The sequence below is a fragment of the Geotrypetes seraphini genome, chromosome 12, assembly GCF_902459505.1.
Source record: "Geotrypetes seraphini chromosome 12, aGeoSer1.1, whole genome shotgun sequence".
NCBI classification, from domain to species: Eukaryota; Metazoa; Chordata; class Amphibia; order Gymnophiona; family Dermophiidae; genus Geotrypetes; species Geotrypetes seraphini.
In genome coordinates this window covers 49329658-49355823 of record NC_047095.1, presented here as the reverse complement: position 1 = coordinate 49355823, position 26166 = coordinate 49329658, and the positions used below count along the sequence as shown (strand labels likewise).

The window sequence follows — 26166 nt, the reverse complement described above, 5'->3', positions numbered from 1 at the left end:
GCAGTGCCTGCCTCAGCTGATTTCCTGCCCTGATCTCCAACACCGGCTGACTTCCTGCCTCTGACTACGCTGCCGGGAAGCCTCTTCTTCTCACCCCCAGACCAGCAGCAGCAGCCGTGGTTTCATCAAGCAGCTGCGGGGTATTTGTTAGGCCAGCCCACTTCGATAATGCGAGGCGGGCCAGCCTAGCAAAAGTCCCGAGGCTGACTGGGCTAGCAGATGCTGGACAGGGAGAGCAGGGAAGGGAGAAGGGATGCTACTGGACAGGGGGGAGGTAAAAGTAAGGGAGAAGGGCTACTGCTGGACAGGGGGAGCAGGGAAGGGGGTGCTGCTGGACAGGAGGGAGGTAAAAGGAAGGGAGGGCTACTGCTGGACAGGGGGAGCAGGGAAGGGGTGCTGCTAGACACAGGGGAGGTAAAAGGAAGGGAGAAGAGCTACTGCTGGACAGGGGGAGCAGGGAAGGGGTGCTGATGGACAGGGGGAGGTAAAAGGAAGGGAGAAGAGCTATTGCTGGTCAGGGGGAGCAGGGAAGGAGGTGCTGCTGGACAGGGGGGGAGGTAAAACGAAGGGAGAAGGGCTACTGCTGGACAGGGGGAGCAGGGAAGGGGTGCTGCTGGACACAGGGGTGGTTGGGAGAAGAGCTACTGCTGGACAGGGGGAGCAGAGAAGGGGTGCTGCTGGACAGGGGGAGGTAAAAGGAAGGGAGAAGGGCTACTGCTGGACAGGGGGAGCAGGAAGCAAAGAAAGAAAGGCCTCGGCGCCTCATTGTGCTAAACGTTTACGCATCTACTCTAGCACCTGTTAATGTATCGGGTTTAAACACTAGTTCAGAATAATTTAGGTAACTGTAGATTAGGGGGTCCCTAAACCTGGTCCTCTAGAGCTACAGAGCAGTCAAGTTTTCAAGGTTTCCGCAATAAATGCACACATGAGTTACATGCACTACTTGCGTTGTAATATAAGTAGATTTTGTGTATATCTTGACTATAGGTGTCCTGGAAATTCAGTATCATAGCAGAAAGCATATGTTTTTGCAAGCTTTATTGAAATGTTTTTGTTCAAAATGCTTATGAGATCATGGTAATTGAGTGACACAATAAAATACTGTAAAGGTAATAGATTAGTACTCAATTTTTTTTTCTTTTATTCATAAGTTCAAGGAGTATATTTCACCATATCATTTTTTTCGTTTCTGCCCCTTATTAAGAGAGCTCAATCCTATGTATGAAGGATATCTACAGCATGATGCACAGGAAGTACTACAGTGTATCTTGGGTTACATTAGGGAAAGTTGTCAGTTGCTGAAGAAGGAAGAGCTGAAAAGCATTCCAGAGTCAATTTCTCAGCTCCAACAGAAGCCCAATCATGTTGAAAGCAGTGGTATGAATGGCTCAGAGAAGTATGGCCTTAATGTGGCAGGGTCTGAAGAAGAATTGAAGATAGAAAATGGGAAAAGAAAAAGTGATACAGAAGTTGGAAATGAGAGAAAAAAAACTAAAGTAGCCAAGGAACAAAATATGGTGCAGGAAAGCAGACTGACTAGATCAAAGAGAAAATCTTTAGGAGAGAAACTGGAAAAGGAGCCTGATGCTAAGAGTTGTACCGATATAGGAAGTGTCACACCATCACAGAAGAAATCACGACTAGGATTAAACTTGTTGAAGTCTTCAGGTCAACAGCCCAGCATTTTATCCAAATTCTGTAGCCTTGGGAAATTAACAAGAATAGGAGGCAAAGGACAGCCAAAAGAACCTGAGTTACAGAAGGACTCTAAATGTGAGTACTCCAAAGAAAATGGGCACCAGCCCCCATCCTTGGTGACAAAAACTACAGAAAAGGAGACACAGAAGATTCCCATCAAAGGTTGGTAGAAAAATCATATGCACAATACATGGCAAATATAGGAAAAATAAAATTTATCATCTGTTATTAGGCTAGGAACATAGGGCCATGTTCTATAAATGGTACCATAAGTTAAGCAGCGGTAGGTGCCCTACCACTGCCTAACTTAATTGTTTTAATTGGAGCGATACTTGAATGCATCATTTTAATACCAATTTAAAAATTTGTAAAAAAAAAAAAAAAAGTAGGCACTGGTAGTTGTCTACAGCAGGATGCCTAAATGGGCATGGTTAGGGGCGGAGTAGGACTTGGGCGGAGTAGGACTTGGACGCAATTCACTAAAGAACTTAGACATCCGCAGTGTAGCCAGTAAAACAATGGTCTACATCGCAGAAGCCCAAGTTTTCTGGTAAGTGCCGTTAGCCGTGATTCTTTAAACATACAGAAGTCGAAAAATCACTCAATAGGTGTAATAGTGAAATTAATACTTCTAGAACACACACTTAGAATTCAAAAATATGCTCAGAGACAGGAAGGCAACAACATGGAGCCGCAGCCCCAAGAGAAAATTGCCTCACCACCCAATCATTGCATATTGTAAATTCCAGTGGAAAACAAAATTCTTTGCTGCAAACTAGCATAGAAAAAGTTCTTATATTTTGAACAGTCACAAGCAAGTGATTGAATTAATTTCACTATTACACCTATTGAGAATTAATTTAACTATTACACCTATTGAGTGATTTTCTGACTTCTGTATATTTCCTTTTAATCACTCTTCTTAGTAGAGTACCAGTTTTTTGGTTTTCCCCATATATATTTTTTTAATTTTTTAAACGGCACCTAAGTGTGATTGAGAGCCATATTTGCAGGCAGCTGCCATTATCCCAGGACAAGCAGGCAGGTATTCTCACTAGTGGGTGATGTCATCCGACAGAGCCCCGATACGGACATCTTGAAAGCATGTCTTGCTTGACGAAACTTAGAAGTTTCGAGATGCCCGCACCGCGCATGCGCCAGTGCCTTCCCGCCCGATGTACCGGGCGTGTCTCCTCAGTTCTTTTCTTTCCGCGGAGCTGAGAAGTTATCTTCAATCTGCGCTGACTGAATTTCAGTTTTTCTTTGCCTTCTTTACCCGCGTTTTGGTTTATTTCTTTGAATTCACTTTACTTTACTTTATTTAAAAAAAAAAAAAAAAAAAAGTTCAAAATTATTTCTTCCGGCGGTTCGGCCGGCCCGGCCTCGTGGCTGCGGCCTACCTCTTTCGACATTGCAGCGTCGATTTTCCGGCCTATGTCACGGCCAATCACCGGTTTTAAAAAGTGCAGCAAGTGCCAGCGTGCGATTTCGTTGACGGACCCGCATCGACGCTGCCTTCAGTGTCTTGGTCCGGACCACGTTCCGAAATCGTGCAGGCCTTGTTCCACGCTCACTGCGCGCTCGTTCAAGCGGCGTTGCTTACTTTGGGAGTCGATGTTCAAGATGGAGACTGCCAAGGATCTGTCTGCTTCTACATCTGCTGAGGTTTCGCCGGTCCGCTCGAAACCTGCATCGACGACTTCCGCATCCAACATCGTGAAGCCAGCATCGTTTACACCGGCTGCGGCTTCCAGTTCCGCTGCGGCGCCTGCCTCTGTCTCTTCGGTTCAGGTACCGCCTTCCACTGTCCCTCCCGTGGTCATCAAGGTGCCCAAAGCTACTAAGCAGAAGCACTTGGCCGCGAAGGAGCGCGAAGACCGTGCAGGAGGACCCCCTTTCGGTGCGGATCCCTCCATATCGGCTTCGCTTCGATCCCTGCTGGAAGCTCAGTTTGTCGAGCTTATGCAAACTATGGAACCCCGGCTTATCGCCAACATTCAGGGTGAAGTCCGAGCACCGGTCCCTGAGGGCGGTCCGCCCCCTCCCCCTCGCCGTTCGATCTCGCTGCTCGACGAGGGGGATCGGCGGAGGGCGGCGGATGCCTCCAGGAGGGCTTCCCTTCCTGATATGCCACCTTTAGAACCCATTACTCCTCCACGGCAACAGGGCGCTGGGACGGTCCCTGATATTCAGAGTCCTGGGCATACTGCATCGCAGGAAGAGTTCTTCCGCACTCCATACCAGACTTGGGTGGCGCTGCGTGAGTCCGCGTCCTTACCACCTCTGCGATCCACCGCTTCGAGCCCCATCCATTCCTTAGAGGCTTCGGGGGATCGTGCGATGCACAGAAGTTCTCGCTCCCCATCCCGGCACCGGGAGGGGCATCGTTCTCGTCATTCCTCTCGACACTCCTCACGTCATTCGGAAGTGTCCCCACAGAAAAAGATGCAACGTTTGGGATATTCATCGTCCGATGTTTCCCAACCGGAGGGACCAGAGTATGAGGAACCATCTACCTCTTATTCTCCATGCCGGTCTCAGCTCTCCCTAGACCCGGAGGCTTCCACTTCGTCTAGTCCGTCTCGGCGGCCGGCCTTGGCGGACCAATTGTCTTTCTTATCTTTTCTCCGACAGATGGCGGATGACTTAGATGTGACTTTGGATACTGGATCTAAATATTCTAAAGAGTATTTGGATACGATGCATTTGCCTCACCCTCCGGCGGAGACTCTTCGGCTTCCTTTGCATAAATTGTTGGACCAGACTTTCATGCGCTGTTTTGAGACACCGTATTCTATCCCTGCGGTTCCCAGTAAGCTGGATGCTCGATACCGCATCGTTCACCACAAGGGGTTTGAGGGAGCTCAACTTTCTCATCAGTCTCTTCTGGTCGAGTCTTCTCTCAAGCGTTCTCACCCTTCCCAGGTCTACGCTTCTGTGCCTCCGGGCAGGGATGGGAGAACGATGGACAAGTTTGGTAGACGAGTTTACCAAAATTCGATGATGGCGACTCGAGTGCTCAATTACAATTTTTTCTTCTCTTCCTATTTGGATTTCTTCTTGCCGGTCCTCCGCAAGTTCGTCCCTTTCATCGATGCTGAAGCTCGTTTCCAGTTTGAGGAGGTGGTGGCAACCCTGTCCCAGTTGCGGCTGCAGCTGATGCAATCCTCCTACGATGCCTTCGAGCTCTCGGCACGTGCTGCGGCCTGCTCAGTCGCCATGCGTCGCCTGGCCTGGCTTCGCACTATTGATATGGATCCGAACCTCCAAGACAGATTGGCTAATGTGCCTTGTGCGGGAGCGGATCTATTCGATGAGTCTATCGAGACTGTCACTAAAAAGCTTTCGGACCACGAGAAGTCTTTTCAATCCATTCTGCGTCCTAAGCCTAAGCCTCAACAGTCTCGTCCATCTAGACCGCCTCAAATCTACCAGAGGCGTTATCAACCAAGACAGGCTCCCCTAGCGAGACAGCCTGCGAAGAGGCAGCCTCCACAGAAGTCTCAGCAGAAGCCTCAGATGCCGGCTGCACCCAAGGCCACTCAGCCCTTTTGACTCTCTTCCAGGGAGCATAACCGACGTTCTGTCTTCCCTTGTTTTTCCCATCGGGGGTCGACTTCACCATTTTTATCATCAATGGGAGTCGATCACCTCGGACCTTTGGGTCCTTACCATCGTAAGAGAGGGATACTCTCTTCATTTCCAACGGGTCCCCCCGGACCACCCTCCAAGAGAGTATCCTTCCAACTCGATGCAGACCGCTCTTCTTCTACAGGAGGCGCAGGCTCTGCTTCGGCTTCGAGCCGTCGAGCCGGTGCCAGTAGATCAGCAAAACCGGGGGTTCTACTCCCGGTATTTCTTGGTTCCGAAGAAGACGGGCGATCTGCGTCCCATTTTGGACCTTCGAGTCCTCAACAAGTTTTTGGTCAAGGAGCGGTTCCGCATGCTGACCCTTGCTTCTCTTTACCCCCTACTCGAGCAGAACGATTGGTTATGCTCTCTGGATCTCAAGGAGGCCTACACTCACATCCCGATACATCCGGCCTCCCGCAAGTTTCTCAGATTTCGGGTGGGACATCTACATCTGCAGTATCGAGTGCTTCCATTCGGCCTTTCCTCGTCTCCCAGAGTCTTCACGAAGTGTCTGGTGGTGGTGGCCGCTGCACTCCGGAACATGGGTCTCCAGGTGTTTCCATACCTCGACGACTGGCTCATCAAGGCACCTTCGGCTCCAGAGGTCATTTCGGCGACCTTGACTACAATTTCTTTACTGCAGAGTCTGGGCTTCGAGATCAACTTCCCCAAATCACATCTTCAGCCCACCCAGTGTCTCCCCTTTATCGGGGCTGTTCTGGATACCATTCAACTTCGAGCATTCCTTCCTCCTCAACGCATGGATGCTCTCCTTCTACTCTGCCAGTCGGTGTCTTCTCGCCAGTCCATCTCGGCGAGACACATGATGGTCCTCTTGGGCCACATGGCATCTACAGTTCATGTGACGCCTTTTGCCAGACTACATCTCAGGATTCCTCAATGGACCCTGGCATCTCAGTGGACTCAGGTGTCCGACCCGTTGTCCCGTCACATTATCGTCACTCCTGCTCTACGGCAGTCTCTTCTCTGGTGGATGACCTCTTCGAATCTATCCAGAGGTTTGCTGTTTCACTCTCCTCCCCACCAGAAGGTTCTCACGACCGATTCATCGAACTATGCATGGGGGGCACATCTGGATGGTCTTCGCACTCAGGGGTTCTGGACCAGTGCGGAACGACTCCATCAAATCAATCTTCTGGAGCTCAGAGCCATCTTCAATGCTCTCCAAGCTTTTCAGCATCTGCTTCACGACATGGTGGTCCTTATTTGCACAGACAATCAGGTCGCCATGTATTATGTCAACAAACAAGGGGGCACGGGCTCGGCCCCTCTTTGTCAGGAAGCTCTTCGAGTCTGGGATTGGGCGGTTCGCCACAACACCTTCCTCAGAGCTGTCTACATTCAGGGGAAGGACAACGTCTTGGCAGACAAATTGAGTCGTCTTCTCCAACCTCACGAATGGACGCTCCATTCCAAACCCCTTCATCAGATCTTCGCTCACTGGGGAACGCCTCAGATAGACCTCTTTGCAGCGCCCCACAACTTCAGACTGCCTCAGTTTTGCTCCAGGATCTACACTCCTCTCCGCCTCGAGGCAGACGCCTTTCTACTGGAGTGGGGGAATCGCTTCCTTTATGCGTTTCCTCCCTTTCCTCTCATTCAGAAGACTCTGGTCAAGTTAAGATCAGACCATGCCACCATGATCCTGATTGCTCCTCGGTGGCCCAGACAACCTTGGTTCTCCCTTCTACTTCAACTCAGCAGCAGGGAGCCAATACTTCTTCCAGTGTTTCCTTCACTGCTTACTCAACATCAAGGTTCACTACTTCATCCCAACCTGCAGTCTCTCCACCTGACAGCTTGGTTCCTTTCAACATAACCCCTCACCAGTTCTCTCAAGCTGTGAGGGAGGTCTTGGAGGCTTCCAGGAAGCCTGCTACTCGACAATGCTATTCCCAAAAATGGACTAGATTCTCGACCTGGTGTATTTCCAATGCTACAGAACCTCAGAAAGCTTCTCTATCGTCTGTATTGGACTATCTTCTACACCTGTCCCAGTCTGGTCTCAAGTCTACCTCTATACGAGTCCACCTGAGTGCTATTGCGGCTTTCCATCAGCCTCTACAGGGGAAACCTTTGTCTGCTCATCCTGTGGTTTCCAAATTTATGAAAGGACTTTTTCATGTCAATCCTCCTATCAAACCCCCTCCTGTGGTTTGGGATCTCAATGTTGTCCTGTCTCATCTTATGAAGCCTCCGTTTGAACCTCTCAAAACGGCTCCTCTTAAGTATCTCACCTGGAAGGTGGTTTTCCTGGTGGCCCTCACGTCAGCTCGCCGAGTTAGTGAGCTTCAGGCCCTAGTGGCAGATCCACCCTTCACTGTATTCCATCATGACAAGGTGGTTCTCCGTACTCATCCAAAATTCTTACCTAAAGTGGTCTCTGAATTTCACATCAATCAATCCATCGTGCTTCCAGTGTTTTTTCCAAAGCCTCATTCTCATCCTGGGGAATCTGCTTTGCACACTCTGGACTATAAACGTGCTCTGGCTTTCTACTTGGATCGCACAAAGCCACACAGAACTGCACCTCAACTTTTCGTCTCCTTTGATCCAAACAAGTTGGGACGACCTGTATCGAAGCGCACCATCTCTAACTGGATGGCGGCTTGTATCTCTTCCTGCTATGCCCAGGCTGGATTATCCCTTCCCTGTAAGGTCACAGCCCACAAGGTCAGAGCAATGGCAGCCTCTGTAGCCTTCCTCAGATCGACACCGATTGAGGAGATTTGTAAGGCTGCCACTTGGTCCTCGGTTCATACCTTCACCTCTCATTATTGTCTGGATACTTTCTCCAGACGGGATGGACAGTTTGGCCAAACTGTATTACAAAATTTGTTCTCTTAAGTTGCCAACTCTCCCACCATCCCATTGGGGTTAGCTTGGAGGTCACCCACTAGTGAGAATACCTGCCTGCTTGTCCTGGGATAAAGCAATGTTACTTACCGTAACAGTTGTTATCCAGGGACAGCAGGCAGCTATTCTCACGTCCCACCCACCTCCCCTGGGTTGGCTTCTCAGGCTAGCTACCTGAACTGAGGAGACACGCCCGGTACATCGGGCGGGAAGGCACTGGCGCATGCGCGGTGCGGGCATCTCGAAACTTCTAAGTTTCTTCAAGCAAGACATGCTTTCAAGATGTCCGTATCGGGGCTCTGTCGGATGACATCACCCACTAGTGAGAATAGCTGCCTGCTGTCCCTGGATAACAACTGTTACGGTAAGTAACATTGCTATTTAGGTGCCATTTACTGAATCTGGACCATAATGTACAGTATATAATCAAATTTCCAATTGCAGCAATACATACTAGTAATTTTTTTTTTCTATTTTCCAATTGATTGATGTTTACCATTAAGAGGCCAGTTTCAGTGGTAGCATTGTCTTAAATGCAAAGGAATCTAAACCAAGTATCAGTACAGGGTCTTGATGTTTATGAAAAAAAAGTTAAATACATTTTATACCATGATTTATCTTAGGAATAAGCAGTAGATTTTCCCAAGCTATCTCAATAATGGTCTTTTAGGAAATTATCCAAACTTTTTAAAACCCTGCTAACCTAACTGATTTCACCACATTCTTCCGCAACAAATTCCAGTGCTTACATTGTGTGAAGAAATATTTTCTCTGGTTTGTTTTCTTTCTAAAGTCCTTGACACACCATCCATAAACACATTACCATATAAACTCGAATATATGTTGATCTGAATATAAGTTGAGACCCCCATTTTCCCCCCAAAAAGGAGGAAAAATGGTTGACTCAAATATAAGATGGGGGCTTAATATTCAAGTGCCATGACCTGCCAGGATCTGCACCCAGTCCTCTTCCCTGCCAAGCTCTGCACCCAGCTATCTTCCCTTCCTTACCAGGCTCTACACCCAGCCTCCCCCCACCTCACTTTATGCCAGGCTTTGTTCCCTGCCTCGCCTTCCTACATCTTCTGGTAGGCCGGGACAGGAAGGATGCCTCCAGTCTCCCGTCCTGGCTGCCTAACTTTTTTTTTTTTTTTTAAACACCCCCTACTGATACAAGTCTCCTAGGTTAAGAGGTTCATTGCTTGGAGTAGAACGACACAGTGGTATTGGGCCATCAATTGCCTGGAGACATGAGCTGTCTGGTTATCTCTGGTGACTTTTACTGCTGGTCCAGGTGATAGCAGACAATGCCATGGCTGTGATTTATATCAAGCAGGGAGACAGCAAGAACTGGGCAGTGTCCTTGGAAGCAGAGGCCAACCTCTTGGTGCTCTTTTTCGGCTTTCTCAGCTGTTCATTTCTGGATCCAGAGGATTTGAGAGCTGGGTCATGCAGTTCTTTTGGTCAGGTGGGTAGGCAACCTGTGTTCTTTAGCACTCTCCAGACCAGTAGAGGTTAACCTTACGAATGGGTATATATCTAATCATGACCAGCAGGTGGAGACTGAAAACAAAACTTTGGGACAGTATATCCTAGCCCCTCCTCTCTATTTCCCTCAGTCTTCTTTCAGTCTCCAGCAGGTGTTGAGTGATCTGTACCCATCTCCCTTGGTAGGGCTGTTGGAATTTGTTTAGGGGGTTTATTGTCCCTGTTTTTAGCCGGACGGAGCTTGGACGGACTCTGTTTGGGGGTTCGTCCGACCTCGGGGGTGTCAAACCCGGCGGGTCACGAGCGGGGTCCCTCCCCCCACTTCCTCCACCTCCCCACATTTTTTTAGAGGAGCCTCAGCAGTAAGCCTTGCCCCCTAAGTCAAGCAAGGCATATTGCTTCGAGAGCCTGTGGAGTCTGTTCTGTAAAAAAAAAAAAAATCCTGAGGTAGTGCTGGTCTGAAGGGTTGTTTCCCTTTAAGAAAACTGTATTTTACTGTATTTTTTCATGTAACCAGCACTTTTTTATAGCTAGGTCGCGTATGGAGCAATTGTGCCCTTCTCCGGGGGAGTAGGACACAATTTTAGTCCAGCCGTGAGGCACTCGCGGCCGGCCTGAACTCGGCGGTTTGGGTCGGTGAGGTGGTGGAGCTCCGTCGGCAGCGGCTGCAGGCGCCCAGAGCTAACCGCCGATGGTGCCTCGCGAGTCGGCTTGGAGCAGTGGGGAAGCCCGGTCTTCCACAACCGCCCACGGAGGGATTCCCCGAAGGATTCCCTCTCAGCTGATTTTTTGACAGCTGATGCCGGCTTGCCTGCTTTAGCGGCTGAGACTATTCAGGTCTCTCAGCCGCTTCAGGCTATGGAGGGAGCTTTTTTGGTGGGAAAACCGCCATCTTCTCTGTCTGGCCCCTCCATTTTGTCTTCCACCTCAGGTGACCTTCCCCCTGTTTTGACTATGCAGGGGCAAGGTTCTGCTGGGTCCCCTGCTGTGGCAGGGAGTCCCTTGGGACCCTCGGGGGGTTTTTCTCCTGAATTTTTCTTTTCTTTATGCAGAGCCTATTTTCAGGCGGCTGGGGGTCCCGGTTGCGCCCAGGGGGTTTCGGGGGGTGGGTTTTCCTCCGCGCTCCCTGCGGCTTTGCCTCTTTCGTCTGGCGTGACGTCCCCTCCGCCGCCTCCCTTGTCCAAGCGTCCGCGGGTGTCGTGGGACGAGAATTTGTGGTCGGAGGAACGGGTCGGTCTAGAGGTGGACCTGGACCCTTCTGAGGAGTTCCAGGACTCTCTGGAGGGGACGGAAGCTGGCGGCGGGTTGTCGGATTTCCCGTTCTCCAGTGACGAGGCGTCCGTGGTGCGCCTTTTTCAGAAAGATGAGCTGCCTGACCTTATTCAACAGGTTTCTTCGGTTTTGCGTTTTGAGGACGCGCCGCCGGAGACTCCGCGTGTGGGGGACCCCCTGTTACGGGGGATCCGTTCCGTTTCCCGCTCTTTTCCTATGCATCAGGATATTCGGGATATTATTCTGGAGCAGTGGAAAACGCCGGAGACGCCGTTTCGGCTGGCGCGCAGCATGGCTCGCCTGTATCCCATTCCTGAAGTGGATCGGGCTACGTTAGCTTCGCCAGTCGTGGATGCGGTGGTCTCGGCAATTTCCAAGCGGCATACCGTGCCTGTTGAGGGCGGTTCTGCCTTGCGGGACCCTGAGGAGCGCAAATTGGAGAGCATCCTTAAGCAAAATTTTCAGGTCTCTGCCTTTGGGGTCCAGGCGGCTATTTGTGGGGGACTGGTCGCTCGCGCCGTTTTTCGGTGGGCGGAGCGGGTCTTGGATCGAGAGTCTGACGACTGGTCTCTGGTGGATCAGGAGGTTGCGAAGATTGAGATGGCGGCCTCATTCCTCTCATATGCTCTATATGACTTGGTGCGGATATCGGCTAAGTCTATGGCTTTTGGCGTGGCCGCAAGGCGTGTGTTGTGGCTGCGCGCTTGGGCGGCGGATGCTGCGTCCAAAGCTAAGCTTACTAAATTTCCCTTTCGGGGGTCGTTTTTGTTTGGAGAGGACTTGGATAAGTTGATTCAGACTCTGTCGGACTCGAAAGTTCCCCGTCTGCCGGAGGACCGTGCCCGCCCGGCGTCTCGGGGGGGTGCGGCCAGGGGGCGTTTGCGGGATTTTCGCAAGTATCGCCCTGGGCGTGGGGCTGCTTCTTTCCAGTCTCCGGGATTTTCCCGGGGTCGGTTCTTCCAGCGCATGCAGCCCTTTCGGGGGGCCCGTCGGGGGGCAGGGAATCCCTCCGCCGGTTCCCCCGCTTCCCGTCCTGCACAATGACGCCTTGCCGGCGCCCCCTTTGGTTCCGGTGGGGGCTCAGCTGCGCGAATTTTTCCCCAAATGGGCCGAGATCACGTCCGATCGGTGGGTCCTGGAGGTGGTGCGGGACGGTTATGCCCTGGAGTTCGCCCGCTCTCTGCCGGATTTTTTCCTCGCTTCTCCGTGTCAGACTCCGGGGAAGACGCAGGCTTTTCGCCAGACCCTTCAGCGCTTGCTAGATCTCAGGGCAGTTGTTCCGGTGCCCCCTCCGGAGTGGGGCACGGGCAGGTACTCCATTTACTTTGTGGTGCCCAAAAAGGAGGGGACCTTTCGGCCCATCCTCGATTTAAAAGGGGTCAACAGGGCTCTCAAGATTCCCTCTTTCCGTATGGAAACTCTGCGGTCGGTCATTCTGGCGGTTCAGCCGGGGGAGTTTCTCACTTCTCTCGATCTGACGGAGGCCTACTTGCATGTTCCCATTCGGGCCTCTCATCAGCGTTTCCTGCGCTTTGCGATCTTGGGTCGGCACTTTCAGTTCTGTGCGCTTCCCTTTGGGCTGGCCACGGCTCCTCGGACGTTCACCAAGGTGATGGTGGTCGTCGCGGCAGCCTTGCGGTCGGAGGGCATCCTGGTACACCCCTACCTGGACGACTGGTTAATTCGGGCAAAGTCGTTGCAGGAAAGCTCCCGGGTTACTGCTCGGGTGGTGGAGTTTCTCCGGTCGCTGGGCTGGGTGGTCAACCTTTCCAAGAGTCGGTTGGTCCCGGCTCAGCGTCTGGAGTACCTAGGGGTGCTGTTCGACACCTCCTTGGGGAAGGTCTTCCTCCCAGAGGGCCGGGTGAGCAAATTGCAATCTCAGATTCGCCTGCTTTTGGCGTCCCGGTGTCCTCGGGCGCGAGATTTCCTCCAGGTCTTGGGGTCGATGGCGGCGTCCCTGGACGTGGTGAGGTGGGCGTGGGCCCACATGCGTCCTCTCCAGTATGCTCTGCTCCGGAGGTGGTCTCCCCAGAGGCACGGGATGGATGTTCCGGTTCCCCTGCGAGGCTTGGCGCGCTGCAGTCTGCGTTGGTGGCTCCAGACCCCTCACCTTGTTCAGGGGGTGGGTCTGGATCTCCCGCAGTGGACGGTGCTCCTGACGGATGCGAGTCTCTTGGGTTGGGGGGCTCAGTGTTTGGGTCACTCGGCTCAGGGCACCTGGTCCGCGGAGGAGGCCGCCTGGTCGATCAACGTGTTGGAGACCAGAGCGGTCCGTCTGGCGCTGTTGGCTTTCCACTCCCTGTTGATGGGCAAGTCGGTCAGAGTGCTGTCGGACAATGCCACGGCGGTGGCTTATGTCAATCGTCAGGGGGGCACCAAGAGCACTCAGGTGGCGCAGGAGGCGGCTCTGCTCATGGTTTGGGCGGAATCCCATCTGCTGGACCTCTCGGCCTCTCATATAGCCGGAGTAGAAAATGTTCAGGCAGACTTCCTCAGTCGTCACTTCCTAGATCCAGGAGAGTGGTGTCTCGGCGCCGAGGCGTTTCAGTTGATAGTGCAGGCTTGGGGGCAGCCCCTGATGGACCTGATGGCCACGGGTGGCAACGCCAAAGTGCCCCGCTTCTTCAGTCGTCGCAGGGACGGTCTGGCCGAGGGTCTGGATGCTCTGGTCCAGCAGTGGCCAACGGAGGGGCTGTTGTATGTGTTCCCTCCTTGGCCGCTGGTGGGCAGAGTGCTTCTTCGCATTGTTCACCATCCGGGTTTGGTGGTGCTGGTGGCGCCGGATTGGCCTCGCCGTCCGTGGTATGCGGATCTGGTGAGGCACCTGGTAGCGGATCCTCTTCCTCTGCCTCTCTCGGACGACCTTCTGATGCAGGGTCCCATTCCCATGTTCGACCCGTCTCCCTTCTGTCTTACGGCGTGGCTCTTGAAAGGGGTCGCCTTAGCAAGAAGGGATATTCAGACAAGGTGATCTCTACACTGTTGGGGTCCCGGAGGCTTTCTACCTCTCGGGCTTATGTGCGGGTTTGGCGTCTCTTTGAGGAATGGTGTCGGGCGCGGGGAGTGACCTCTTTTCGCGCTTCTCTGCCTAACATTCTAGAGTTCTTGCAGGATGGCCTGGATAGAGGCCTGGCTTGGTCTTCTCTCCGGGTTCATCTTGCGGCCCTGTCGGCTTTTCGAGGGTTGGTGTCAGGTCAGCGTTTATCGGCTCTTCCTGATGTGATTCGGTTTTTGCGGGCGGCCAAGTTGCTTAGGCCTCCCCTACGGCCCTCGGTTCCCTCTTGGGATCTTAATCTGGTTCTCTCTGTTTTGGTGCGTCCGCCTTTCGAGCCCTTGGACGTCTGTTCTTTGAAGGACCTTACTTTGAAGGCGGTCTTTTTGGTGGCCATTACTTCTGCTAGGCGTGTTTCTGAGCTGCAGGGTTTCTCTTGTAGGGCTCCCTTCTTGGAGTTTTCTAGGGAGCGGGTCGTCTTGCGGCCTGTTCCTTCCTTTCTGCCGAAGGTTGTTTCTCCTTTTCATGTCAATCAATCGGTGGTTCTCCCGGTCTTGGGTGGTCGGGAGGGCTCTTCTGAGCAACGGCAGCTGCGCAAGTTGGATGTCGGTCGGGTCCTTCGCTCTTATGTGCAGCGGACCCAGGAATTCCGGAAGTCCGATCATCTCTTTGTCCTCCTGGCGGGTCCTCGTCGGGGAGCTGGCGCTTCTAAGGCTACTATTGCGCGCTGGATCAAGGAGACGATTGCTTCCGCTTATCTTCTGAAACAGCAGCCTGTTCCGGAGTTTCTCAAGGCTCATTCCACTCGGGGTCAGGCGGCTTCTTGGGCTGAGTCGTCGCTCGTGCCTCCAGTGGATATTTGTAAGGCTGCGGTTTGGTCTTCCTTGCATTCCTTTGTTCGTCATTATCGGGTTGATGTGCAGGCGCGTCGGGACGCGGTGTTCGGTGAGCGTGTATTGGTATCGGCCCTTCGGGGGTCCCGCCCGTGAGAGGGACTGCTTTGGTACGTCCCATTCGTAAGGTTAACCTCTACTGGTCTGGAGAGTGCTAAAGAAGGAGAAATTAGGTTCTTACCTGCTAATTTACTTTCTTTTAGCTTCTCCAGACCAGTAGAGGTCACCACCCTGTCTGTTGTTGTTGTTGTTGGGGCTGTTGCGCGGGCAGTTTTTGGTTTTTGCTGCGGGTTCTAGTATTTTTCTAGGGCCGGGGAGAATTGAAGAACAGCGGCTGTGGCTCGGCTGGCTTAGCTGGCGAGCTGTGGGGACATTCTTCCTTCGGGAATTTCTCCTCTGCATTTTCCAACAGCATTTTGGGTATGTTATTTGTTACTCCTTTCGGAGTATTGTTTTTTCTCTCTGTTGTTTTCCAGTTCTTGGTTCTGCTTGGCTATTCGGCAGACTGAGGGAAATAGAGAGGAGGGGCTAGGATATACTGTCCCAAAGTTTTGTTTTCAGTCTCCACCTGCTGGTCATGATTAGATATATACCCATTCGTAAGGTTAACCTCTACTGGTCTGGAGAAGCTAAAAGAAAGTAAATTAGCAGGTAAGAACCTAATTTCTCCTTCGTCTTCATGGCCTCAAGCAGGAATGCCAAAATAAAGGGCTGCTTCAGCCACAGAAAGGAGGCAGATTTTGTGGCTGTGGTGCAACAGTGGCCCAGGGAGGGGGCCCCTGTTTATTTCCTCTGTAGCCTCTGATTGACAGGGTCCTTCAGAGGATAGTGCACCATCTTTTTCTTATTCTTCTTATGGTTCTGGATTGGCCTCCCAAAACCATGTTATATGGATCTCATTTGCTTTCTGATGGAGCTTCCACTTCTCATCCCATAACCACCCTACTCAAGGCCTGCAAGTTGTCTACTTTAGCTTAATGTGGGTCTGGTAGGTTTTTTGAGAGTTGAGCACAAGCAACATTCCATCTCCTGGCAGAAAGCCCGGATCCCTAAGGTGCTCACCTTCCTGCAACAGGGATTCAACTAGGGTTTGGCACTGAACTCCTTGGAGATTCAGCTGGCAGCCCTTTCCTGTTATAGGAGCAAAGTTCCGAGTGTTTTCCTTGGCAACTGTGGGGACATTGCCAAATGTTACTGGAGGGAGTCACTCATCTGCCCTCCCTCCTGTTTGATCATCTCCTCTTTGGACCTGAATTTGGCTTCAGAGGCCCCTTCTGAGGGCTGTCTTGCTGAAGGATCTTACATTGAGGATGGTCATCTTGGTGCAATGGCTTTGGCCAGGAGAGTAACAGAGCTTCAGACTCTGTCACCAGGATCTCGATCTTTCTTTCTCATCCAAAAAAAGAGAGAGAGAGCATGGTGAATTTTCCTCTTTTATGGATTCTGGGAGATTGAAACAGATCCAATCCCCAAAGCAGGAGTAATGTTCAATTCCACCTTTTCCTGTTTCGAACTGCATGAGGTCAGTGCCTGAAGATCTGCTATGTTGCTTGTGATTGTGGTCTGAGGGGATACTGATATACATACCTGCCATTATCCCAGGACACAAAACAACAATAAGGCAGAAATAGTCCAAAAAGGGTTCACAAAGGGGGCGCCCAGGAACCAAACCTGAGCACAACACGCAAGCCGCGTAAAGGCTAACAAGATAATATCAGATGTTAAGGGTGCTCTCAGTGTGAGCAAGCAGTAAGGGGAGACTGGAGGATTTTCGTTATTGGTTGCTGGATTGCGGGGTCCTGGTGAGTCCCGTCATCCCGGGGGCGATGTATTCTGTGACCAAGCCAGGGTGTACAAGGTTCCCTGTTACTTTGCAGGGGAGTCCTTCGTCTTTGGCAGGGGGCGTTACACCGCTACTTCTTTCTTTGGGCGGTGTATTTCCGGGGCGTGCAGCATTGTCTGGTGGACACGTTGCGTCACCCTTTTTAGCCGCATGTATGGTCAGGTAGAGGTAATATACCCCCACCCGCACACCATCACTGAGCACCCTAGGCGTGCAATAAATCAAGTGAAAAACGTTCACAACTCAGAAACACATAAATTAACTAAGTGAATAACAGGTGGAACCTGAGCGACCCCTAAATGAACCCTACCAGCCAAAACCCCAGCGCCAAATCAAAACATCAAAAAAAAAATAACTTAACTGAAAAGTGAAGCAGGAACTCATCTCTGAGACTCAAAATGAAATGCGTCTGGAAAACAGGTTCAACCGAGCCGGTTTTGGGGAAGAACCCTTCTTCAGGAACCCATGAACCCGATGAAAAAGAGTGAGGGCGGCTGGAGGGTGGGGCGACCGAGGAGCAACGCACCCGCGCTAAAAAGCAGACAGCAAACAACGTCATACACACATCCACCAATCACGCCATAATAAAAACAGAGGTGTAAATACAGAATCCAGAAAATGAAAGGTAAACGGAACCTAAATAATAGTGTGCCATTCGACACTCTCATTAAGTCCATTAGGCAAAACCGACTGTAGGTGAAATATCCAATACTGTTCACGGAGATTTAAATGGACTTGTCTGTCACCCCGTGTGTGTGTGTAGTTACAATGCAATTATTTTAATGATACAGTATATGGATAACTACTATAAGAAGTGTTCATAACTGCCACACGTTAGATGGCGCTTATAAAATTTACCTTCTATGTAATTTTCCATCTATCTGAGAACAAAATAAGCAAAACTTTAACAGAGAAACTGGTGAAAAGACAGAGTTAATGAGCTGAATCAGACCCCGGGTTCAAGGAAATAAGCCCCCTCCTCTCCTCCACCTAAAAAAAAAGAAGCCTAATGCATTTTTGTTGGAGTAGCAGTTTTTCTACAGCATAAAAAGTTAGTGAAACAAAGTACCGTATTTTCGCGGATATAACGCGCACCCGTGTAAAACGCGCACACGGGTATAGCGCGCAGAAACCACAATATTATGTATAAAAACTTTTGTATACCGCGCTCACTGGTATAACGCGCATGCTGCCCGACTGTCCTTTCGCCCGCCCCGACTCTCCTCTGGCCGCCCCGACTCTCCTTTCGCCCGCCCCGACTCTCCTCTGGCCACCCCGACTCTCCTTTCGCCCTCCCCGACTCTCCGTGCGCTGTCCCGACTCTCCGTTTACCCGCCCTGCCCTGCCCCCCCCCCGGCAGGACCACTCGCACCCCCACCCCGAAGGACCGCCGACTCCCCGACAATATCGGGCCAGAAGGGAGCCCAAACCCTCCTGGCCACGGCGACCCCCTACCCCCACCACGCCCGACGCCCGATTCACCCCCCCCTCAGCAGGACCGCTCGCACCCCCACCCCGAACGACCGCTCGCACGCGCTCCCACCCGCACCCGCGATCGGAGCAAGAGGGAGCCCAAACCCTCTTGCCCGGCCGACTCCCCGACAATATCGGGCCAAGAGGGAGCCCAAACCCTCCTGGCCACGGCGACCCCCTACCCCCACCCTGCACTACATTACGGGCAGGAGGGATCCCAGGCCCTCCTCCCCTCGACGCAAACCCCCCTCCCTCCCTCCACCGACCGCCCCCCCCCAAGAACCTCCAACCGCCCCCCCAGCCGACCCGCGACCCCCCTGGCCGACCCCCACGACACCCCCACCCCCCTTCCCCGTACCTTTGCTAGTTGGCCGGACAGACAGGAGCCAAACCCGCCTGTCCGGCAGGCAGCCAATGACGGAATGAGGCCGGATTGGCCCATCCGTCCCAAAGCTCCGCCTACTGGTGGGGCCTAAGGCGCGTGGGCCAATCAGAATAGGCCCTGGAGCCTTAGGTCCCACCTGGGGGCGCGGCCTGAGGCACATGGTCGGGTTGGGCCCATGTGCCTCAGGCCACGCCCCCAGGTGGGACCTAAGGCTCCAGGGCCTATTCTGATTGGCCCACGCGCCTTAGGCCCCACCAGTAGGCGGAGCTTTGGGACGGATGGGCCAATCCGGCCTCATTCCGTCGTTGGCTGCCTGCCGGACAGGCGGGTTTGGCTCCCGTCTGTCCGGCCAACTAGCAAAGGTACGGGGAAGGGGGGTGGGGGTGTCGTGGGGGTCGGCCAGGGGGGTCGCGGGTCGGCTGGGGGGGCGGTCGGAGGTTCTTGGGGGGGGCGGTCGTTGGAGGGAGGGAGGGGGGTTTGCGTCGAGGGCAGGAGGGCCTGGGATCCCTCCTGCCCGTAATGTAGTGCGGGGTGGGGGTAGGGGATCGCCGTGGCCAGGAGGGTTTGGGCTCCCTCCTGGCCCGATATTGTCGGGGAGTCGGCCGGGCAAGAGGGCTTGGGCTCCCTCTTGCTCCGATCGCGGGTGCGGGTGGGAGCGCGTGCGAGCGGTCGTTCGGGGTGGGGGTGCGAGCGGTCCTGCTGGGGGGGGGGTGAATCGGGCGTCGGGCGGGGTGGGAACTATGTGGAAAAACTTTTGTATACCACGCTCACGCGTATAACGCGCGAGGGGTATGCGCGGTAGGTAAAAACGCGTATAACGCGCGCGTTATATCCGCGAAAATACGGTAGTCAGATACAGAAGGCACCCACAGAGGGGTTAGAAAGAATTCTGTGAGCCATCCTCTTTATGCTTTCCTCTTTTATTTAGATCAGTCCTGGAGGACCACCAGCCAGTCAGGTTTTCAGGATAGCTGTAATGAATATGCATGGGGCAGATTTGCATGCCTGTCAGCTCCATTATATGCAGATCTCTCTCATGCATATTCATTAAGGCTATCCTGAAAACCTGACTGGCTGGTGGTCCTCCAGAACAGGGCTGAGAACCACTGATTTAGATTCATGAACCACACTTGCCAGTTGAAAACAATAACCAATACCTCTAAGATGGGATAGGTAAATGCAGCCACAGAACATAAAGTGAATGTGTCCTTACTTTTATGTACCCTAAAACAAAACCATTTTTCTTTTAATTTTAGTCTTCATAAGTATTCATTAACTGTCTGCATCAATGTTTATTTTAAATAGTTGAGCCAACTGATTTCGAATTGGTAGAAAGCCTTTTCCAGGGGCAACTGGTACTGAGGACTCGGTGCTTGGAGTGTGAGAGTTTCACTGAGAGGAGAGAAGACTTCCAGGACATCAGTGTACCAGTGCAAGAAGATGAGCTTTCCAAACGAGCAGAAGGCTCTGAGAGTAAGTGATCTCAATAGAACCAGGCAGTGACATAGAAATGATTGCAGTGAGATACCAGCACGACCTATCAAGCCTGCCTAGGAAGGTTATTGAGATTGTACCTGCCCGCACAATGCAGGTTACATTCATCATGATTTATTAAAAGTACAAAGTCATTACAGAGCTGAAGTGCTCTCTGCTTTGTTTACATCTTCTATTTTTAGGGATCCACTTTGTGTATCCTACTCCATTTTGGAATCCAGCAGAGTGTGGGTATTAAATTGGTGAGATTTGGAGCTCATGGGTGTCAGATATGATGATTAAAGAACTGCAGCTACCAGCACTGCCATTTGCAGTTTTGGGATGGTGCTTCAGCTACTGGCAGTAGAAGGGAAGGCTGGCTTTGATGGTAGCCCCTCAGCTTTAATCCTCACCTAATAAAATGCCTTCCAAAATACTGAAGCCCTAGGTTTGCAATTTAGAGCAGAAATGAGGTTGCTGTACTTTGAGTGCTAAAAATTATGATTTTAGCAAGAATTGTTAAGGTTGAAATGCATAAATATGTACACATTTGGAGTTGTAAAGTGAAGTCAGCCAAAACATTTTGCTTCTGGGGTCTTTTTTTGTTTCAGAATGAATGTGTACACTCGGGGAAGAATGTGTTCTTTGCACAAAGTTCACATGCTTTATGAAAAGTGTGCATTCTTGTACAATCCTACCCTATTCCTGGACAAGTGGATAATGTGAGACTCTTTGTAGGAAGCCTCATTTACATGATTTTTCTGACCCTCCCTTCTTACCTCAGGACTCCTCTGGACTCCAGTTGCTTTCCTACAAGCAAGACAGTAGAAGCCAGTCTCTTCTGCTCACATTTATTTTTCCTTCTACTCTTTTTTTTTTTTTTTTTTTAATTTTTTTACTTGGCTTTGCGGCTTTGTACTGCAGAGGTTCCCCATGGGGACAGCTCTGGCTGTGGGGATCAGACTTTGCAGGTGAAGTCTGCTTCTAAGGGATTGGCTGCTTTGCAGTGCTTCTCCCAGACAGCCTGCACTTTCAGATTGGGGCTCAGGGACAATTCCTTTGGGAGCTGGCTCACCCCAGGTTCATCTGTGTTTCTATGGAGGTGTGATCGGGATTGGGGCCGACTGCATTCCTTTCCCAGGTTGTGTGTGCGGTGTGATCAGGTGTGGTGGAGGTCTCTGGCTGAGGTGTTGGGCTGGAGTGGCAGTCAGAAGACCAGTCGTCTAGGTTACAACGCTTGTTGAGGCAGAGGATCTTCCTTCTTGTACTTCCTGTGCATTTCACAGTGAGTACAAGACTGAAAGCCTGTCACAGCGATTTTTTTTGGGGGGGTGTCTCCAAACGTAGTTTTTGGGTAGTTCAGGGTTCCCTCTAAAATTGCTGTGTTTTGAGGGTTCTTGTTCTATTCCTGATTTCCTATTTCGTTTGAAAATTGCTCCTGCGGTGGCCATATTGGATTTTCCTGATTTGAGTTTAAAGATTTTTCCTCTACAAGCTTTTTCACAAGAAAACTACTCAGATGGACTCCTCAGGGCAGATTCATACCTGTTTGTGATGGATGACTCTCCAGTGAACAGTTGTGTTCCATGTGCCTTGCGGTGCATGAGGGGGCCTTGGCCTTGGCTCCCTCGATCCTTTTGGGGGGTCATACCGCCCAGTCCATCTGTGGCCAGTTGAAAAAGTCGAAATTGGCCCCAGTGGAAGGTATACTTGTGGCCCTGGCGAAACACAGCCACAATTCAGCATTGAAGGTGAATAAATCCTCTAAGAGCGCCAAAAAGAGTTCCAAGGAGGCAGTTACTGGTCCAGATGAGGATTGCTCCCTGGAATTAATATGTTCTACCAGGCTTACCTGACCAAGAAAAAACACCAAATAAGTATTTTTGCAAAAAGAACATAGAAGCTATTGGACTTCTGGAGGACAGAAGAGTAAGATGGACTGTGAACTCTGATCAAGTAAGACTTTGAATTCCAAAAAGGCTGTTGTCATACTTTCTGGAAGTAAGCATCTCGGTTGCCCCAGCATTCATGGAACTCTAGAAGCAGTGTCCTTGCTGGTGTTAGGGGTCTACAGTTCAGAGCCTCCTAGTTGGCAAGGGACGATTCACTGACTGATGACACAGATGATCAGGATGATTTAAGAACATAAGAATAGCCTTACTGGGTCAGACCAATGGTCCATCAAGCCCAGTAGCCCGTTCTCACGGTGGCCAATCCATCACTGCAAGGGATATAGCTGTGCTTGCAGATATCCATAATCCAGATTTGGGAGAGGAACCCACAGTGTGGAGACTCTTCAAGTGCTCCACCTTAGTCACATTGATTTCAGAATCTCTCCAGGAGTTGAAATTGGAGGTTGGATAATAAGCTGTGGCGGAATGCTCTCTCATGAGTAGCACAAAGCTGCAGTCCTTGTTCTTTCCTGATCATCTGGACTGCAAAAATGTTCACAGACCACGGGGAGGCCCCAGAGGGGTGCTCTGAGAGTGGTTAGGGCTATATCTAAACACTATCTGATGGCAGATGCATTGAATTAGCATTTTGCATCCCCAAAGGTGGATTCCTTAGTGGCATAGGTCACCAAGCGTACCTCTCTCCTTAGTGAGGGGAGGAGTTGTGCTGAAAGTGATGTAGGCAGCTGTCCAGGCCTACCTCGGTAATGAGACCTCACACGCTATATACTGGTTTCAATAAGTATATATTTATTTAGTCAATCAGTAACAGCTTACAGGAATAAATCATTCAGCATATAGCGTAACAGAAGGTGATCTCCAGGCCTGTAGATACTCTGATGTCTGTTCTGCCCTCTCCCTTCTAAAGGCCTGGTTTTTATACATTTCTTAGTGGCCAACACCACGTTGGCCTAGATCACATGATACCTCCTTATTGGCTATTTCCCTATGCACTACTGCATAACTACATTCCTTTATTGGCTGTTGTCACCTGCGTCATGTTATATGTTCGCCCTGTTTTCCGTAAGACCTAACCTTTTCCCCGAAATGCCTGTTTCCAAACCATATTAGCATTTCCGAGCACAAGACCCCCTCCCAATCTGCAAATATCTCTGACACTTGCTATTAGATGATATTTCTTGTGAATTCTATCTTCTGAGAATTCTGTCTTCGGACCATGGTCTGTTTATCTCTTCATGGTATCTGGCTGGGCGGGCCTTGGTGTAAAACCACAGCAAACCCACAGCCTCAGGACCTGTTGCTTTTTCTCTAGTTTTACTGCTACAGTAGCTAATTGAACTTAAAAACAGCGCATTTCCCCATCTTTGCATGCTCTTTAGTCAATGATGTGAAATATCTTTCCACAGTTAATCTACTGTTTCTATCAGCTACAGAGATAAGGTAAATGTCAGTTGCAGGGGGTGAGGGCAGTTTTTCTGTAAAGAGAAAAGTGATCTTTGTCTTTTTCCCTATCCCACTTCACCTGGTTTAATAATGTCAGGACTTACAGGGATTCTTCCGGAGCTTCCATGCTTTATCTTCCTCCTTCTCTCAAAAGATACACAGGACCATAGGATCAATTTTTGTCCTCAAACAGCTCTTTGACTCTGCGGCCTCCAGCCTGAAAGTGGCTGCAGCCACTTCTGTGTGGCCAGAGCTTGCCATTCCAAGCTTTGCCATGATCTCAAACAAGAACAAGGGTACTCAATTTCCGGGGCGCTGACTTCGAACGCATGGGAGATTTCGTTCATCAGACACTACAGGTTCAAGAAGCGACCGATAATGTGGAAGCTATGTGGTCAACCTTGAAATCGACCATTCAGGAGGCAACTGTCCGCTACATTAAATCGGTAAATAAACAACAAAGAAACAAGAGACCCAAATGGTTCACTGATGAGGTCTCGTACCGCGTCAAGGAGAAGAAAAGAGCATTTCTCTCATACAAACGCACCGGGGAGAAAGAAGCGAACATTGAATACAAGACAAAGTCCGCAGCGGTCAAAACAGCAGTCAGGGAGGCCAAACTTCGAATGGAAGAAACTCTAGCGAAGAATATTACGAAAGGGGACAAATCCTTCTTCAGGTACATTAGCGAGAGGAAGAAGAACACAAATGGTATTGTACGCCTTAGAACGCCAGACGGGAGTTATGTAGAAACAGATTCAGATAAAGCTAAACTGCTGAATGATTACTTCTGCTCTGTCTTTACCTGTGAGGCACCAGGGCACGGGCCACGGTTGGAAACAAAGCAAAGCATGGAAGATCCATTTCAGAATTTTGAATTCACAACTGCTGATGTTTACAGAGAACTGTCAAAACTCAAGGTGAACAAAGCCATGGGGCCGGACAATTTACACCCACGAGTACTCAGAGAGCTATGCGATGTTCTAGCGAAACCATTAGCCATGCTCTTCAATCTCTCCCTAAGTACGGGGAGAGTCCCCCTGGACTGGAAAACAGCTAACGTCGTTCCTCTGCACAAAAAGGGATGCAGAGCAGAGACTGCAAATTACCGACCGGTGAGTCTCACATCAATTGTGTGCAAACTCATGGAAACTCTACTCAAAGGTAAATTAGACACGATTTTGGATGAGGGAGACCTAAGGGATCCCCGTCAACATGGATTCACTAGGGGTAGGTCATGCCAATCCAATCTTATTAGCTTCTTCGATTGGGTGACGGGAAAGCTAGACCTGGGAGAGTCTCTGGACATAGTGTACTTGGATTTCAGCAAGGCGTTTGACAGTGTTCCGCACCGCAGACTATTAAACAAGATGAAGTCGATGGGTCTAGGCGGGAAGCTAACTGCATGGGTGAATGATTGGCTAAGTGGAAGACTTCAGAGGGTGGTGGTCAACGGCACCCTCTCTGAGACATCAGAGGTGACTAGCGGAGTGCCGCAGGGCTCGGTCCTGGGACCATCCCTTTTCAACATATTCATAAGAGACTTGACCCAAGGGCTTCAGGGTAAAGTAACACTGTTCGCCGATGACGCCAAACTGTGTAATATAGTAAGTGAAAACAATCTTAAGGATAGTATGACGCAAGATCTGATCACGTTGGAAAACTGGTCCTCGACATGGCAGCTGGGCTTCAACGCTAAGAAATGTAAGGTCATGCATCTCGGCTGCGGAAACCCATGCAAAACTTACACCTTGAACGGAGAAACACTAGCTAGGACTTCAGAAGAACGGGACTTGGGAGTAATCGTCAGCGCGGACATGAAGGCTACCAAACAAGTGGAGCAGGCCTCATCCAAGGCAAGGCAAATGTTGGGATGTATCAATAGAGGCTTCATCAGCCGCAAACCTGAAGTCATAATGCCGCTCTACAGAACCATGGTAAGACCTCACCTGGAATACTGTGTGCAATTTTGGAGACCACACTACCGAAAAGATGTGCTTCGAGCTGAATCGGTCCAGCGAATGGCCACTAGAATGGTCTCCGGACTCAAGAGTCTCCCATACGAGGAAAGACTGGATAAACTGCAGCTCTACACTCTTGAGGAGCGTAGAGAAAGGGGAGACATGATTGAGACGTTTAAGTACATCACAGGTCGTGTCGAGGCGGAAAGCGATATATTCTTCCCTAAGGGTCCCTCGGTCACAAGAGGGCACCTGTTCAAACTCAGAGGAGGGAAATTTAATGGTGACACCAGGAAGTATTTCTTTACAGAAAGGGTGGTGGATCAGTGGAACAAACTTCCGGTGCAAGTGGTCAAGGCCACCAGTGTACTCGACTTTAAAAACAAATGGGACATCCACGTGGGGTCCTTACGGGGGTCGAGCTAGGGAACTAGGTCATTAGCACTCAGACTTGATGGGGTGGGTCAGAAGAGTGGGCAGACTTGATGGGCTGCAGCCCTTTTCTGCCGTCATCTTTCTATGTTTCTATGTTTCTATGATCTTAATAGTGTTGTGCTCCAGGATTTTTCCTTCTTGATTTCTGGTGTGGATTATGTGGCAGATGCCTTATATGATCTCTTCAGAGTGGTGAACAAGCTCTCAGCATACTCTCTCCGTGTGCTGGATGTTGTGGAACAGGCAACAGATGATTCCTCCTGCAAGGCGACTCTTAGCTGCATTTCAAGGGGCGATTGTTTGGCAAAGGTCTGGCCCTCGAGGTTCCTCGCTTCAGGATGGAAACGGTGCATTCAGTGATCACCTCAGTAGCTCCGGGGGAAT

General features: G+C 50.8%; 1 protein-coding gene across 1 annotated transcript in view; it reads left to right on the top strand.

Annotated features, from left to right (window-relative positions):
* The window catches only part of USP1 (ubiquitin specific peptidase 1), a 65755-nt gene that overhangs the window by 25650 nt on the left and 13939 nt on the right, over positions 1-26166 (top strand). Inside the window, exons 5-6 of the mRNA XM_033917250.1 lie at positions 1208-1863; positions 19863-20030. Coding sequence (XP_033773141.1) covers positions 1208-1863; positions 19863-20030 — 824 coding nt within the window. The remainder of the gene's footprint in view (positions 1-1207; positions 1864-19862; positions 20031-26166) is intronic.